The following is a 16,518-nucleotide window of genomic DNA, read 5'->3' as shown; positions in this document are numbered from 1 at the left end:
GAAGAGACACTCATTTGTTATGTCGAGGTCGAGTCTGGATGAGTAAAAGTTCAGACGGATACAGTATCCAGATCGAAATCGGACCAGAGTGACGCGTGTCTCATGTGGAGGCAGGAGCTCGTTGTCTGCAATAAGTGGAGATTGGGCTCATATCACGGCATTCGTAAGTCGAGAGTCGCTTTCCTACGACAGCCGGTTCTACCTGCCGGAATGACTAGGGATTTTCCACGACCGAAGGCTGTTCTTTTGTTAGTTTTGATCGGAAAACACCAAAATCGTTTTTCAACAGATTATCACCACGTAAAAGAACGTGCCACAAATTTAATATGAAAGACCTTTCAATAAATAATGCGTATTTCGCCGAGGTTCTTTTTAACGCGGGTAATTTTTCGACTTATCAATCTATAGACCTTTGCTCGATGCGTGTCGCATGAAATTTAAAATTACTAACTTATAGCAGCTGTTGCTCGGCGATCTCGAAGCCATGGACACAATTCCACTACAAAAAAATCCACATCCTCTAAGATACGATGGGTCATATTAGGCTGTGGTGGTTGCTTTCATTCAGATCTCGGACGAAGGCACATTCATTCCTAAGCAGGCTCCGTTGTGATACCGCTTCATTGGCTAGATGTTAATTCGGACTATTGTTTCGGTGACCTAAACCTGTTTAGATCGGCGAACCCTATCAATAATTTTTGATATGAACTAAATAGCGCACATTTGGCCGCATGGGATTTGTTGTCCTAAAGCAGCCGCTCCTTGGCAATGTCAAGACCGTGGTCATAATGCCTCCATAAAACACGTCACAACCTCTAAGGTAATGTAGAATGGATGAGACTGTGGTGGTTGCTTCAGATCTCGGAGTTACCTTTTTATCGGCGCACATAAACGCAATTTGTCAATAGAGTACAGAGCCGAAACAAGGTCCTCAGATTTCTAGTCGACAGCACCTAAGGCAAAGACAAGGAAACGTTGTTGGCACCCTACAAGGTAATTAGCCGGCCAGCCCTAAACCATGCTTGAAACTACAGACTTGCCAAAAGACGGCACATCGGACCGCCAAGGGATGACTTACGTGACCGAAATACTCCCCGTCAAGGCGCACAATACCATGCTGTGCAAGCAGTTACTAGTGGGGTCATCTATACGAGCTGACTGACGAAGTCCAGAGGTTCATAACACAGCCACTGTACCCAACAACGTACATACAGGCCATAAACGGCATTCACAGGGATTCGGTCTCAACCAAATTTGGGGTGCTACCCCTCACTTCACTTCATTCCTACAGTTCATCTTTTGTTAACACAAGAAAATGTATCCTAAACCAGAGTTTGTACGGTTCCAGCAGAAAATTCGCTTCGTAAGAATATGATAGGTGTAAAGAATTTTGTAATGACACATTGAAGGTATAAAGGGTAGAATACTTTGGAAGTTCGACGAGAAAGGAGTAATCTAAACCGGAGATTTGCGTAGTTCGAATGGCCCATTCTGCCTTTGCTAAAATACAATATCAGCCGAACCTTTTGGGAATAGATCTAATCAAGTTAAATGCTGTTTTGTATGTACATATCTGGAGAGTGTCTATTCATAAGCATGTTCAGCTTATCGCCACCACTAGAATTTTAAATTGGACATTTCATAAACGACTTGCCTTGGCGTGTTCTACGGTATGACCACCGAATTTCTTCCATAATTGTTTTGAGTCTTTCTACGGTTTGTTTTTTTGCTTTTGAGGGACTCTTCTTATTTTGTAATCGATTTTTTATCGATTTTGTAATCGATTTAGTTAACGATTTTGTTATCGATATTTTTATCGATTTTGTTATCGATTTTATTATCGCTTTTGTTATCGATATTTTTTTCTTAGTTTGTGCTTTCGTTTTTGACTTGGATATGCTCTTAACCATACCACGTATTCTACGTTTAAATTTAGCGGGTGTATCTCCGATACAGCCTGCAGACCAAGACGAAGGCGCTGGACTGTTCCTTTTAGGGACTCTTCTTAGGATTGACAGGGACCGCTGCGAGATAGTATTCCTGCGTTTTCCTTCAGGTTTCAATAGGCTCCTTATATCTTTCTCAAAGGAAATTCGGTGTTTGCGAGTAGACGGATTTTTATTCGAACCAAAGTCTTACATCCACAACTACACACCTTTAACAAACACAAAGATACAAAAAAATCTAAACGTTCTCATCCACTCGTAGACAAGTCCCATATAACCTTGAAGAAAATACCGAAATCAGTCTATCACAGCTCAGGACCCTTTGCTGAGATCGATGGTATAAGATATCACTTAAAAGTTCTGCAGAACCGCCACCAGTCTTACAGCTTTATATAGAGAAATGCTGGATAAAGGCCAGAAAAATGCTAGAGTTGTTTCTATGGTTACAAGATTGGTATGTTATACATATATCAGTGGTTATAAATTAATACTCTGCTGGGGTTAAAATTCATGGAATAATTTTGTTTAGTAAAATTAGCTTCTATCAACAAAGAATGCTGATATTGATTTATGGTATTAAGAGGTCGGATGAGAAATAAGCCAGGGACTATCCCAGAATGCAAGCTTACATCGTATTATATTCAAACTCCTCACCACCCAATCAATAAAAAAAATATTTTCCAATTTCTTAAAACTGTCATTCACTCACCTTAATTAATTTCTCGCGTATCTCCCAACTGAATATACCCGGATTCGCTTTACGCAACTCCTCGATACGCGCCTCGATTTCCGGAGATGTGACTTTCGGTTTGGAACCGCCTATTACACCCGGTCGTATTGAACCAGTTTCCTGATAACGATTCAAAATTTTCGATACACAACCATGCGAAACGCGTAGCTGGCGGGAGATCACACAAGGCCGTATGCCATTGGCGGCCATTTCGACAATTTTCAAACGAATGTGATTCGGTAGCGGTCGTCCGTTGATGAATACGCCGCCAAGCTGATTGACGCGACCTTGACCTGAAGAAGAAGTGTTTCGTTTATAAGATTGTAAGTTAATAAACTTTTTGTGTAAATAAGTTCGCATATTCATAAATTATACTTATTTCCATGTACATATACAAATTATAACTTTGGTATGATGTTGGTAAATACAAGAAAAAGAACAGATAAACCCAGAAGAAGTTGTACCTAAATGATCAGCAAGACAAGATGACTTAGCCATGTCCATGCCCATCTGTTTGACTGTCCGTCTGAATTTTTTGACTGAAGTTTGGTATGGATGCTGGGACACTGCGGTGTTCAAAGCATCGAACTGGCTGTTGAGTTGTCCCACTGTGGTTCTTTGGAGCGTCCAATTGAACCGGAACCAATTTTGGGGCCAAACATAGCGGGAACATTCGGGTAATTCAAGGATTTCATTAATAAAGCTCATATGAGCCGTGTAGTACTGACGCCTAGGAAACAACCTGAATAGGACTGATGGGGTGGAATGGGTCGGGTGTTTTGAGAATGGACGAGGTACACTCTCTTTTTCTCTATAAACTGCTAAGGTTTATAAAATAGTCTGGTAAATTTGCAGAGCAGCAATAAATTCCCACCCAACCGTCTTTGCATATCTTTTAAATAATATTTTTATACCTTAAATACAATGGGCAATATTGCCTGAGTGCTTGGAAATTTTATTTTATTTTTGGAGTTTACGGCCACCCACAATTCCAAGCCTTTCCATTCCAATGTCCTTAGCAAGATGCATATTGATGTTTTTCTGTGCGGAAAACAGTCACGATTTTAGCACGAAATTTGTACTGAGTTAGGAGCATAATATAACGAGTAATTCTGCATCACTGATCGTTTTTTGAGCTTTGACAGTCTCAGTAAATAGGCGATATATTTTAGAGAGATAAATTTTTTGGAGCTGCCGCTGGATCTCAGTAGACTCCCGAAGCCGGATCTATCGATTCTGGTGGGTGTACTGACAGGCCACATCCTCCTTTACCCTTTATTTTGCTGCTGCGCGGAGGATGTCCAGATGGAATCACGTCAGCACCTCCTCTTAGATTGCCCAACCTTTGCTAGCTTGCGGCTCTGGCAAATGGGTTTTGCCTTCCTAGTTTGTTCGGAGCAGCTCTCCGGGACTAACTTCGCTCTCGGCACGTATGTAGCGATTCCCACTTTAACATAATACTTATCCAGTGGTTTGCCATTCTGATGACACAAAATTTTAAAATCTGAGCCACTAGCCAACTACAAACTCATTCAAACGTAGAGATAAGCGGTTGCAATCTGAAATAATCTGCAGGAATGTTTGGCCCAGTGTTTTAAGCCACACTCTTGCAAGGGCCGGGTACTCAAGGTGTTCAACTTTATGTAGACGAATTGAAGCATAGCTTAACATTGAGTTATGCATACCCTACATTATATCTTTGATCCGTCTGTAAAGGCAGCCATATGCTTCAATCAATAAGTCTCTCCACAAATTTAGTTTTGAGGCTTATTAATTTTGTGCAGCGTTTGTGGTAGGTTCATGTCTCAATCTTTATATAGTCAGTAGGAAGAGCTTTAAGGAGGGCACTGTACCCGACTGACTTTTATTTTTAGTAACCTAAAGCCCGTAATATTATTTATCCCATTGCATTCGTTGGGATGGCCACCACTCAATATTCGTGTAACTTTTTTAGGGTCTGAAATCTGATACTTTTCAGTTTAGAAAAGGAAGCCAAAGGGCTTGGTCTAGCGGTCAATGAAGACAAGACAAAGTACCTCCTGGCAACATATAAAGAGCCCACGCGATTCGGGACACACGTCACTGATGGCAGCTATAACTTTGAAGCAGTGAACGTTCTTGTCTACATAGTATCCAGCATAAACACCACTAATAATGCCAGCCTGGAGATCAAGCGAAGTATAACTCTTGCCAGCAGGTGCTATTCTGGGCTCGGTAGGAAATTGTGAAGCAGCCCTCTCTCGACGAATAAAAATTACGCTCTACAAGTCTCTCGTCATACCCGTTCTTCTATATAGCGCAGAAACGTGGACGATGTCGAACACAGATTAGAAGGCTTTGGGTGCTTTCGAGAGAACTATTCTACGAAAGATCTACGGCCCTGTTCGCGTGGACGACAGGTATAGGAGAAGATAGAATGACGAACTGTATGAGCTGTTTTAACGACATGGACATAGTTAAGCGCAAAAAAGTACAGCGATTGTGCTGGCTTGGAAATATTATACGCATGGATCACGGCGCTCCAATGAAAAGATCGTTCGACTTCGCACGCATGGGTGGACTAAGAAAGCAAGGGTGCCCACGAACAAAATAGAAGGGTCAGTGCAGAAGGACCTTCCTGCACTCGGGATGAGAAACTGGCGAAGACTCGCACAGGAGAGAGGCAATTGGAGAAACTTTTTGGTCTGGGCTCAGCCTGACAAGCGGTTGTAGTGCTAAATGAAGACGGAGATCTGATATATTTCCGTCGGAAAAGCATTTAAGATTTGTTTTATGCAAAAATCGAGGAGTAGATAGCTCATTAAACCAATTTTTTTGAACGCCTCAGTTATGACAGCGTTCGGTGTGTTTTACGTCGACGATGGCCTACCCAGACGGTGCTCATAAATACAGCGTATGAAATCAGTGCGTTCGTCAGTGCCCCGAAATGCGAACAGGTACAGGATCGGCAGTGCGGAATGGACACACTAACCACACTGGCAGTTATCGAGGCCAATCGAATTATACACCCGCATTCTTATGTTAAGCCACAGCCTCTACTGTACGCTCCTAAGGGTCGTGTCGCATGAGCAGGTTGGAGCAAGCAACAAGATTCAGTGCTTAGTTTTATCAATGCGTCGGAGTTGGGCTGTCAATGGTAAATAATTTTTACCGCCATTAGGAAGCTACAAAGAATAGGTTGTTTTGGAAATGTATGTATAAAGACTGTGTAAACTACTCGCCTGCCTATTTCCCAGCGAATTGGAAGCAAGCCTTCGTCAGCTGGGTGTTGAAATATAAAAAGCTATACAAAAATATTTTGCTTCAAGCTTTGACATTCCTTAACTAATTTTTTTATAATTCCTAAAATTAGAGCATTTTGGTTTACCTTGAAAAGGATATCCCGAAAAGAAAGGTCGCATATTCAACGAATTCGCGCTAGTCATATCCATTTTTGCAGTTTTATGTCAGTGTCCCACTAGGAACTTAAACTTCTTTTGTTCATTTGCATACACTTGCTTTGTAATGATTCTTCACTTTTCTTATTTAAATTCACAATTTGGTTTTTCTAATTTTTTTTATATTGCACTGTGTTAATCCATGTATAATTTGGCTGTTATTAAAATTTTTTCACCAAGACTTGTCACAGCCATAATTGCGATTATTCGAAAAACACTTTAGGACTATTCAAAAACTTTCTTTAGTTTCATCTGCGCAACGAATCGGTATCTAAATATTCGACCACCGCACTAAATACCAACGAACCGAAAGTTTGCGCGCCGCGCCTACAACCGGCTGCTGTTAGCGCGTGGGGCTAGCAAGTTCAAAAGGTTCCAAAATGTGCGCCCACCTTCCCTAGTCGCATAGGTATACTAGTATTTTCGTTGCACCGAAGCCGCCGTTGCACCAAAAACGTTTCGTTTTGTTGGAGTATTCGCGCGCGTTTCTATGTTTAGCCAGTTGACCAACATCCGACGGAAGTCGATTCTTTGCTTGCGTTAGTTTCAGCTTGTTTGTATGAGGCGCAAGCTTTGTAGTTGGCCTTGTGTTGCAGAAAAAAAATACGCCAAATGATACGTACGGACGTTTGCTTATCGGGTTCAAAATACACTCGCGCCGCAATCTGGCGATCAAGCCGCACGACATTCGGTGTACAACTAAAAGAGCGCGCGAGCATAAATTAACAAAGCCGCGTTGTGGCGCAGCGCGCAAAGGCAAAAAACGCGCGCGCGATCAACGCCACACTACGGAACTGGTTTGCTATCAAGCAAAAAAAAACAATTAAAAAAAACTAGAAAATACAAATGAAGTACAATATAAAGGCAAGCGAACAACAACACTTTCCAAAAGAAAATACAAAAACACAACTATTGCGCACAACAACAAAAACGCGACGATAGCGAATTGCCGCCACGCGATTGGATTGTATTCGTTTGTGTTTGTTTGCGCGCTTATTAGTTGTTGTTGTTATTGCAGCTACATGATGGTGGTGGTAATGGAGTACAGTGTGGCGCTCACTTACCAACAACTATAAGGGGGAAAAACACACTCACTCATACAACTATTCTAACCCTGCATGTGTGCGCTTGCATGTATGTATATGGAAGAAGGCGGGCATTATTGATTTGTTCATGTGTTTTGTTTTTGTAACTACTCATATGCGGCAGGGCCCGGGTGGCGACTCAAGCTAACCGGTTTGATATCAAAGCAGCGCCCGCCGCTATGGTGAGAGTAAAACAACAAAGCCACAAATAGCTGTGATTGTTTGCTTGTAGTGAGTAGAGCGGCTGGGACAGCTAGCCAGCTGCTATCAGCAATGGCAACGATCAAAAGTGAGGCGCGGCTAAATGCTTGTGAGCGCGTCTTTGGAGAGCGTCTCTGTCGGAGTGCGATTCACAGTCGCTCGTACAAGGTGGTGGACAGTGATGTGACGTTAGAGAAATATTTCCAGGATTAAATCCAATGTCCATCGATAGCTTAAGTGCTGAGAGGGCGCTTATTAACGGTAAAATCGCGATGACCTAAAATCGTGCTTTGGCTTCTTTAATGACCGGGTGGCGCTATGTGGTTTCTTTGGTCCAACAGTGGCACTGTCCCCAGATCGAAAAATATGATTATATTATGTTGTGATATTGTAAATGCAAATTTAATGGGTTCAAAAGAAACAAGCGCACCGCGACCTTAAAGATATTTGGTATCCCCACGATGGTACCTAACACTTACAGCCCAAGATGTTATCGGCCTCCCTAATAAAAGCTAAAAGTTTCTTGGTAGATGAATTCTCGAACCTCAGGGTCTGGCCTGTCTAAAGCCCGCTACCTCTCGCGAGTACTTACCGCTTTTCGGGTTTAGCCGCTTATGAGTCTCGAGGTCGATCAACTGAGTCCACAAAACGGTTCCGGCCCCTCAAGTACAGACTATCAGCCTTCCCTAGGCAATTCGTCGGTGACCTCGTCAGCTACGATCCCTCAGTGTCCTGGTACCCAGCATAGTATTACCGTGATCCATACTGCCAAGAGTTGGATAATGTCAAAGCACTCCTTGTCGCGCCCAGGGGTGATGGACATGTTGGATAAGGCCGTTATGGCCGCCTGGCTATCTGAAGATATAGCAAGAAAGGTGATAGATATTCTTCCTGTTTTTGAGATGTACGCACAATCCGAAGGGCCGACATTGACTCAATTACTGTTTCCGCGCAGCAAAAAAAAATATAAGCCTTAGCCAATCAGAACAGATAGCCAGACATTTCGCCGCTCGATTCTCACTGCTGCGTTCAGAAAGCTTTGCTCAGCGACCGAAACTCGCGAGTAATGTGTTAATTTTTTCTCGTTTCCTGTGCACCGTCGCCAAGGCAGGTATGATTGCGAGCAAAGCTATTAGACCTGTTATTTCAGACTGAAGTTAAAAGCACAGATGCTGTTTACAGAATAAAGCTTCGATCGAACACGAGGAGTTGAGAAAGGAGAACAGTTCTACTATTCGCAGGCCGTAAAAGTTCAAAAAGCTTGGGGAGCTGGTTGACAGATTTTACGTTCCAAAATTCGATCAAAAGGTGCGGTAATATATCGAATCTTTTAAGGCGGTAGCGAATTATTGTAAGAACGAGAACAGCGAACTGACGACTGTTGTTCCAAGCATAGTCAAACTTTTGCAAAAAATGCTTTTCCACTCTGCTGAATAGCGCTGCGTCAAAAAATTGGGGAGAACACGAAGACCCTGAGGCGGCAAGCGGGAATGATGGAATCTATATTCCTCTCTCCGACAATTCCGATTTCGAGTGGCAGTAATGTGGTACAAAAATAACAATAACAAAGATGCTGGAAGTAGCCAATAGGTTGCGAGCTTAGCTCTTCATATAAGGCGCCCAGAAGCTGGTGAGGTGCATGCGCCAACTCCTGTGCGGAGTGTAGTTGGTCGAAATAAAGGGTAGCTGTGCAAACTAAATATTACAAATTCAGTTTTATGAACACGGCACAGAATTTTTTTAACCAGCGTGCTGTCTGAAAGACTAAAGCCCAACGCCAGGCGACCTACTGGCCCTATGAGACTCGCATTAGACCCGATAAATCCAACATACACAAATCGTGAAAATGACCCGTGAGGGGAAGATCCGCACACACCATCGGTCATAACAATCGCACTGTCTACTAAATATGTCTTTTCTACATTGGATGGTGAAGTCAAAGCTGTGGGCCTAAAGTAACGAGGCAAAGGCGAAGTATCTTCAGTCATCAAGGCAGTAGTCTGTGTCTCGGCATACGCGTGACTTTTGACAGCTATAATTTCAAAAAAAAAAAAAAGACTGCGTGCGCAATCCACTTCCGCTTACTGGCGGGCCTTGTCGTAGAAGGTGTTAAAAACTATATTTTTTGTATTTGCAACTATAATTGTCCGATCGGTCTATCCTTGTGTGTGCCTAAAATGTGAGCTAATAAGGCAGAGGCTCGTTAAAGTTCTTATAAGGAAGAACATTTATTTTCTTGATTAAAATTAACATAAACAATTTTATTTTCCTGTTAGGAGAAGCCCAGATAATCCTGGAAGCTTTAGAGGATGAAAGTTTGTTCCAGATTCCATCAGCTGCTAGAGCTGTGTGATCCCTAACCAACTGCGTGTACTTGGGTATCCCCAAGAGTTAAAACTTTGACTGTGAGCCATTTATTCCAAGATTTACTACTTTCAATATTTGACTTTGTAATTGTGAGCTTTCTGACTGCCGCGAAACCGTAGACTGGTTTCGGGGTTTTAGACAGACTCCGTGCTGTCCCCTGGATGGTCACCACGTCCTCATGATATACACTACAGCGGTCATGAAACCCAAAATATATATCTAATCTATGGTAGCATAGCAACGAAAGAAAAAATATCAGAATCAGTAGGTCTCGAAGGCCCTAACAGGGATAACAAAAATCAAGAAAATAAGGGCTCCTGGAAGATACCTTTATTCTAATTTTGCCGACTGGGATATTCGAACAAACACAGAAACAGAAATTATCGCCGATATCTAGCTACTGTAACCATGAGCTTTCGACAACACTGTTGAAAGTCGCTAAAATTTAGCACGAGAGAAACACTGCGTTAAGCTTTTGATCCAGTGGCGAGTTAGTTTGCTGTAGTTGTAGTTGCATTAGTAGTTGTTTTGCTAGCTAGCGTTTTTTTACTTCTTCCTCAGCAGATAATCAGCAATGATTTAATGGAGTGCAACAGCTAAAGAGCCACGCCTTTCAACTGTCTTAATAGTAGTTGTGCACACAAAACTTAGTGGAACAGTTCAACAGCGTCCAAATCCAGCGCGTTTGGAAAAGGAGCGAGGGACGTACAAAGCAAATTGTTTGCCTAGTTTGCTGGCTTTTCAGCGCCGTTGATTGGTTGCTGATTGTTTATTACAACACGCGTTGGCTTTACTATGTCCTACTCAGTGGGCCGCTCAACCCTCTTCGTCTACGTAATTACTCATTGTTGCAATGCATGTGGGCATCCTTAACGGTGAGCTATCTCTGGGCGACAACGCCAATGACTTGCAGTGACAATTTATTAACAAAGTAACAACAATTCTGTAAACATACACACTTATTTAGTGGCATTGAAGGACAGCTCATACGAGCTCATACGAATGCGACGAGCATTGTGTCCTTCGTTCGATCAGTTTAATGTGAGTGCCGCTAAGGCCCTGTCTCCACAGGAAAACACTGATGTCGTGAAAACTATGTCACAAAATATATTTCCAATGGAGACCGCCTATTTCTCATGTGCTGCAATATATGTCAGCGCTTATTGCTTGACATCTATTGCAGGCAATTCGATAGTTTGACAGCCATATTTTCATTTGTAAGAAAGCGTGCTGGTGGTAACATCGATGAAATTTTTATATTAAATCAAAATAAAAGTCTGTTCCTTATTGGATTATTTATGATTACGTTTTAGGAAATTATTCAGCAAGTTTTTTAAAGATTTAAATGTTTTTAAACACCGAAATTGAGAGAATGTTGTCTGGTGGCGTCATGCGGCAAATGCTTATTTCAAGACATCAAAGTTCCCACACACAAAAACTTGCAATCACATTGCTCGTCAAAATGACAGTTGGTAGGCCATCGCTGTTCGCCTGTGGAGTTCTGCGGTAACGAAGCAGCTGTCACTTTTAGTAGTAGCGATGATGAACTGTTTTTTTGCAATGGCCGACAGTGCGTTACTACGTAGCTCTGTTGCAGTTTGAGTAGTTGTTACATACTTACATATGTATGTAAATAGCTGCTGGTAGGCGATGCGGCGTATCGTACGCATGTGAATCAAACATTCGCATGAGTGTGTGTTTTCGCATTTGACATTCACGCAAATAAATGACATTTTTCGTCAGCGTCACATGTTGTTGGTAGTTCGTTAAATGCGTGAAGGCTGTGTGACATTGGCCTCTGCTTTCGCTTTCGATTTCTGACCTACCCTACTCAATTGGCTTTTGCTAATCGATTTCCGTGTGTGCTACATAATTGGTTTTCATTTGCTATTTTCTGGTGGAATACCATTTATGGCACGCTAGAAACTATTAGGGAAGGTTCTTGCTAATGCAAGTTTATGATAAGAGAGCTTTTGGAAGTGTGGTGTGTTGGTTATAAACTTCAGTGAAATGGAAAAGCGAAAGAAGAAAGGATGGTTGGTGATGGTGGTAGGCTACGATTAAGCTGAAAATTAAGATTGAGAGTAAGATTATAATTAAAATCAACACTAAGATTAAGATTAAGATCAAGATTAATATTAATATTAAGATTAAGATTGAGACTGGATTTAATATAAGTATTAAACAGGATAGCCCACAGTGAGAATTTGTTCTCGAAAGTTTAACTTTGTGCTCATAGAAGCTAAGCTTTGCGCCAATGGGAAATTAAAAAAAAAAAAAACGGACTGGCCTGGCCATGTTCTAGGAAGAAGCTACAGAACTCGCTTATAGCGTCCACTAGAATTCGATCCACGTAACGACTGGCTTTCGTTTCGATTTGCATATGATTTGTCCGCCTCGTCTACATTTTAGCCGCACTCCTGTACCATGGTAGAAAAACAAGGCAACTTTTAAACCGCGCCTTAAAAACAATAGCTGATATGGACCGGAAACTCTACCCCTGCCTGTAACAGGAGTGAAAAGTTCTTTGAAAATGGGATGGTGAAATTCCTTCAAAAATACTAAACCAGTCCGGTTAATTCAAGATATGTGATGGTTCGTTCCACGAGACAAATACTGAGACTCTTTCCGTTCTTTAGCTGAAAAAGAAGAAGCTAAATGTCTAGTTGTATTTAAAGCGTTGGCTAGAACTTTAAGGCAATACCAATCTCGGTTAAATTTTGTTTCTGAACATAACTCATTTGCTTAACTATTGCTGCCAGTTTAGTCGGATGTACCTGGTAATTTTCGCGGAGTATTTTCTTGTCAGCCTCATTTGGGTTTCGGGATACAGCGACATTGCGGGAAATTGTGTGGCTGATGACTTGACAAGGAAAGGCACCATTGAAACGTTATTACCGGATAGGAAGCAGCTGGGGACTCCTTTGTGTTCATGGAGTTCATTCTGCGACGGTTTGCCCTCATGTCAGCTGAGCGAGCGCCGATGGGTGAAAGCAAGGGCATGCACAATTGCATGATCCTTTTGACCCAGGATGAATCGGGGGCGGTCAAAGGAGCTCCTTACGCTTGCAAAGGCTCAGCCCTCGCTGGCAGTGGGAGTTCTGACAGAGCACTGTCTAATTGGTATTCAAGTGGTGAGGTTGAGAATATTACCTGTTCACTCCTGAAGCAGCTGCAGCAAGCAGATGATGAGGAGGAATTCCTTAATCGCTTTTCTGTTGGGCAGCCCAGCCTTTTAATGCCCAGGCGGCATTGAGCAGATAATTACAATCCATCTTTCTTACATACAGATCCGGCGGGAGAAATGTTAGCAGCGTGTTGAACGCTTTGCTGGCTGTTGTCTTTGTCGTTGAACTTTGTCTACTTTCTTAGCATTGATCTTTCTGTGAAACTAGGATGGAAACCATTATGCTGGCACTTCCTCACTAACCCTGAAGGAACTCTTGGGTATTGAAATTTGCCTCATTTATAATTTCGTAATCGGTTTGCGACATTTCGTCGACTAAGTACCTAATGGCATCCGTTCAGATATTCGTGGTATCACAAAAGACAACCTCATAAATGTACAAGGTCCTCATCTGGGACCACGCGTGTAACCTAACCTAACTTGATAATAAGTTATTTGACCATTTTACTATAAAGGACTCAGACCAGCTATATTTTGGCCCGCAGTCAGTTACACCAGTCCAATCCTCATCCAATTTGTATCATCCATCTTTGGAAACCAACTGAAATTTTCACCCAGAAACGACTGGGAGGCAATGGGGCGCTGTTGGTCAGAGAAACTCATCTCTGCAGATTTGGCTAAGTATCTGCTTATACCTGAGTAAAAATTCCTGAAGTGGCCCCCTCAATTTTCACAAAGTAACAATATTGCAATAAGTATTTGCATTTATTAGCTTGGGTATCCACAAATACTTTAGCAAAATATTTCGATAGTATCCGATTTATTTATATATATATTTTTTTAAATGTAATAATTATGGACAATACTTTTGCAATAATTTTCGCGACCAAAGTTGTCATGCCATTTTCATAAAACTTTGTGAGTACTTAAAAAACTAGTTTTTTTAAAAGATGGTAGGACATTTTTTTTAACAATTTTAATTTTTTCAAACTTTTCTAACACTTTATTTTTTTCAAATATTTTGTTTTTTAATTTCTCGTTGTGATTTTTATCGCGTTTAGGTGTCAAAATGTTCCTTACAATAATTTTTGAGCAACCACATTTATGTACTAATATCACAGGTTTACAAAAAAAAGTGTATGGATATTAAACGACACCTATATATTCCTATGTTATTCGACACGCGGAATGCGCATCCGAGGTCCGTTAGCCTCCATCACGTCAGGTTCGTGGTCAGTTGAAGGTCAAGTAGGGAAAAATTCTTGAATAAACCTGAAAATTCATATATGTATGTATGTATATAAAGCTTTAGACTCGCTCAACCCGAATCCGGGGTCCGTTAACCTCCACAATGTCGACTTCGAGGTCATTTGAGGGTCAAATAGGACAAAAAATTTATTCAATAAAAGTATAAACAAATTTTGTTTTTGTTGTAGCTGAAACCCACTATGGAGGTACCTCGGTTCCTCAAGGTCATCTAGAGGTCATGTCAAGGTCATGCCAAGGTCAAATTCAGAAGAATTTTATTTAATATGCAGGTTTATTCAAGTAGGGATAAATACTTGACCTTCAAATGAACACGAACCTGGCGTGATGGAGGTAAACGAAAATAAAAAAAAATTCAATAAAATTCTTCTATTCTATATACTGCTTGAGAATTGCCTGAATACGGTTGAAGTGCACTTTAAACTTAAATAATTTGCCTTATTCCAAGTTCATTGTGGCGTTTGCTTTAATGTCCCACAAAATTAGGCCACCCACTTCCGAGCTGTAACATTTTCCGATACAGCTGATGCTCCGATAAGAGCAACTTACAAGCAGGCTTACAAATTTGTTCANCTTTAAGCGACTTAATCTACTAATAGTCATATATGGAAACATGCTTATGTATTTACATACATACATAGTACCTACCAGTATTTGGATGTAGGCGGTCATAATCAAATATGTGTTCATTGACAACCAATAGTTAATAGTTTGGAATACATTCATACCTATATATGTACATATATGTATATGTAAATACGAGTATCCTGTCAAATTATTCGAAAACCGAAAATTTTAGTTATGGTTACCCGCTGCGTTGTTGAGCTGTACATTCAAATGTACACAAAATGGTCATCAACAGCTATACCACATCCTGCACGAAATCGATTATTCAACAATGCATAGCATAAGTGCATTCATATCTGTCATAAGCACATTAAATGTGGCCAAAAATTTAATTGAAATTTTGAATATGAATGAGAGCAGTCACACGCGACACAGGACGCAGGACATAGAACGCTGAGCGTTTCCCACACTTACATACATACATACATATAACTTGTCTACATACTTTTCTTCTGCCAACTCGTAATGCTTCATTAGCATAGAATTTAAGGCTGATTATCGATGGCTCTAATGCAATGGAACTCGAAAAATTTTTGTTGACAAAATTCAATTACAAATTGGCTGAAATGTTTTTAGGAGCAGAAGTAATTTAGCATTCTCAGGGGCCTGAAAATAAGTGAGTACTTTGAAAATAAAATTTTTGAAAAACCGAATGAATATTTAGCAAACAACAACGTCTCCAAAGCGATGCATAGCTATCGAAGTGGCAGCTGTGCGTTAGCAGTCCGAGACAGCCTGTCGGCAGCATAGAGGGTATATAGAGCGCGGAAAGCCAACTATGAGCCGCTTTGAAGTCAGCTGACGGTACTTATTTTTGTACATACATCTACATACGCCTATGTATCAGCCAGCCCAAGCCAGTCCAGGCCAGGCAATTTTCATTTTTGTTAGGTTTGCGAGCGCCTGTGTGCCGCTGCGCATGCGTGCCCCTCTTAATATGCGTAAAGTTCACGCTTAATTTTTTACATTATTACTTTGATGTCCTTTTGGCTGCTATCGCTTTTGTTAATTGAAAGAAATGTCGAAAATTTTCGTAAATTTTATACTTTACAATGTGGTAAAAGTATTGTTTGGATATGTTTTGTGTGGTCCATTGGGGCCAGGTGTACAATTTACATTAGTCGATAAATTTTTTGGCATTCTATATGTTTAATGATTGTCTTTTATTTCCAATCGTTAATAACGCTGGAATGTGCCTAATAGTATATAGTATGCATTGGTGTTAGTTGCAATTCGTTTTGCTTATTGCCTTTGCCAAAAAGATCATTTAACTCGCTGCTCGTGCTGAGTAATCGATCGTCGGCTGAATGGTTGCCTTTAAAATTTTGCTTCACTGATTCAATGATTCTTAAGTTGTGTATGTGTAAAATGGGTCTAACTTGCATTGTCTGGATAATGAGAAAACGCCAAAGTCTCAGGAGAGTTACGTCGGCTTGGGATGCGTCTGATAATTTTCTCGAAAAAAAAATATCAGAAGAAACTTTAAAAATTGTATGCATGGGATCAGTTATAAGCACCTTTTTGAAGATTTTTTCTGAAGACTTTGTTTTCTAAAATGAGTAGCTCACATCAAAGCAGCAAGGCAAATGGACTTATCATATACAGGCATCCCAGCCAGGTCTTTGTGCCACGTGTAAGGAGCAGTCAGGTTTGATAGGGTGGCAGCCCCGTAGGGGATCACTTAGGAATATTTTATATGGGCAACCGCGTTAAATATTAGTGTGTATATTTT

At 41.0% G+C, this 16,518-nt stretch overlaps 1 protein-coding gene across 1 annotated transcript in view; it reads right to left on the bottom strand.

The window, feature by feature from the left end:
* Positions 1–6,798, bottom strand: part of gsb-n (paired box protein gooseberry-neuro) — a 49,649-nt gene extending 42,851 nt beyond the window's left edge. The window contains exons 1-2 of the mRNA XM_017622971.1: positions 6,044–6,798; positions 2,656–2,969 (exon numbers count right to left, since the gene is read on the bottom strand). Of these exons, the coding sequence (XP_017478460.1) occupies positions 2,656–2,969; positions 6,044–6,107 (378 nt within the window). The 5' untranslated portion in view covers positions 6,108–6,798. The remainder of the gene's footprint in view (positions 1–2,655; positions 2,970–6,043) is intronic.
* Positions 6,799–16,518: the final 9,720 nt, after the last annotated feature.

The sequence above is a fragment of the Rhagoletis zephyria genome, unplaced genomic scaffold (genome assembly GCF_001687245.7).
Source record: "Rhagoletis zephyria isolate East Lansing unplaced genomic scaffold, Rhagoletis_zephyria_1.1 Rzeph_scaffold_03001, whole genome shotgun sequence".
Classification (NCBI taxonomy): domain Eukaryota; kingdom Metazoa; phylum Arthropoda; class Insecta; order Diptera; family Tephritidae; genus Rhagoletis; species Rhagoletis zephyria.
The sequence above is the reverse complement of the archived record's forward strand: the minus strand, read 5'-3'. Positions and strand labels throughout refer to the sequence as shown.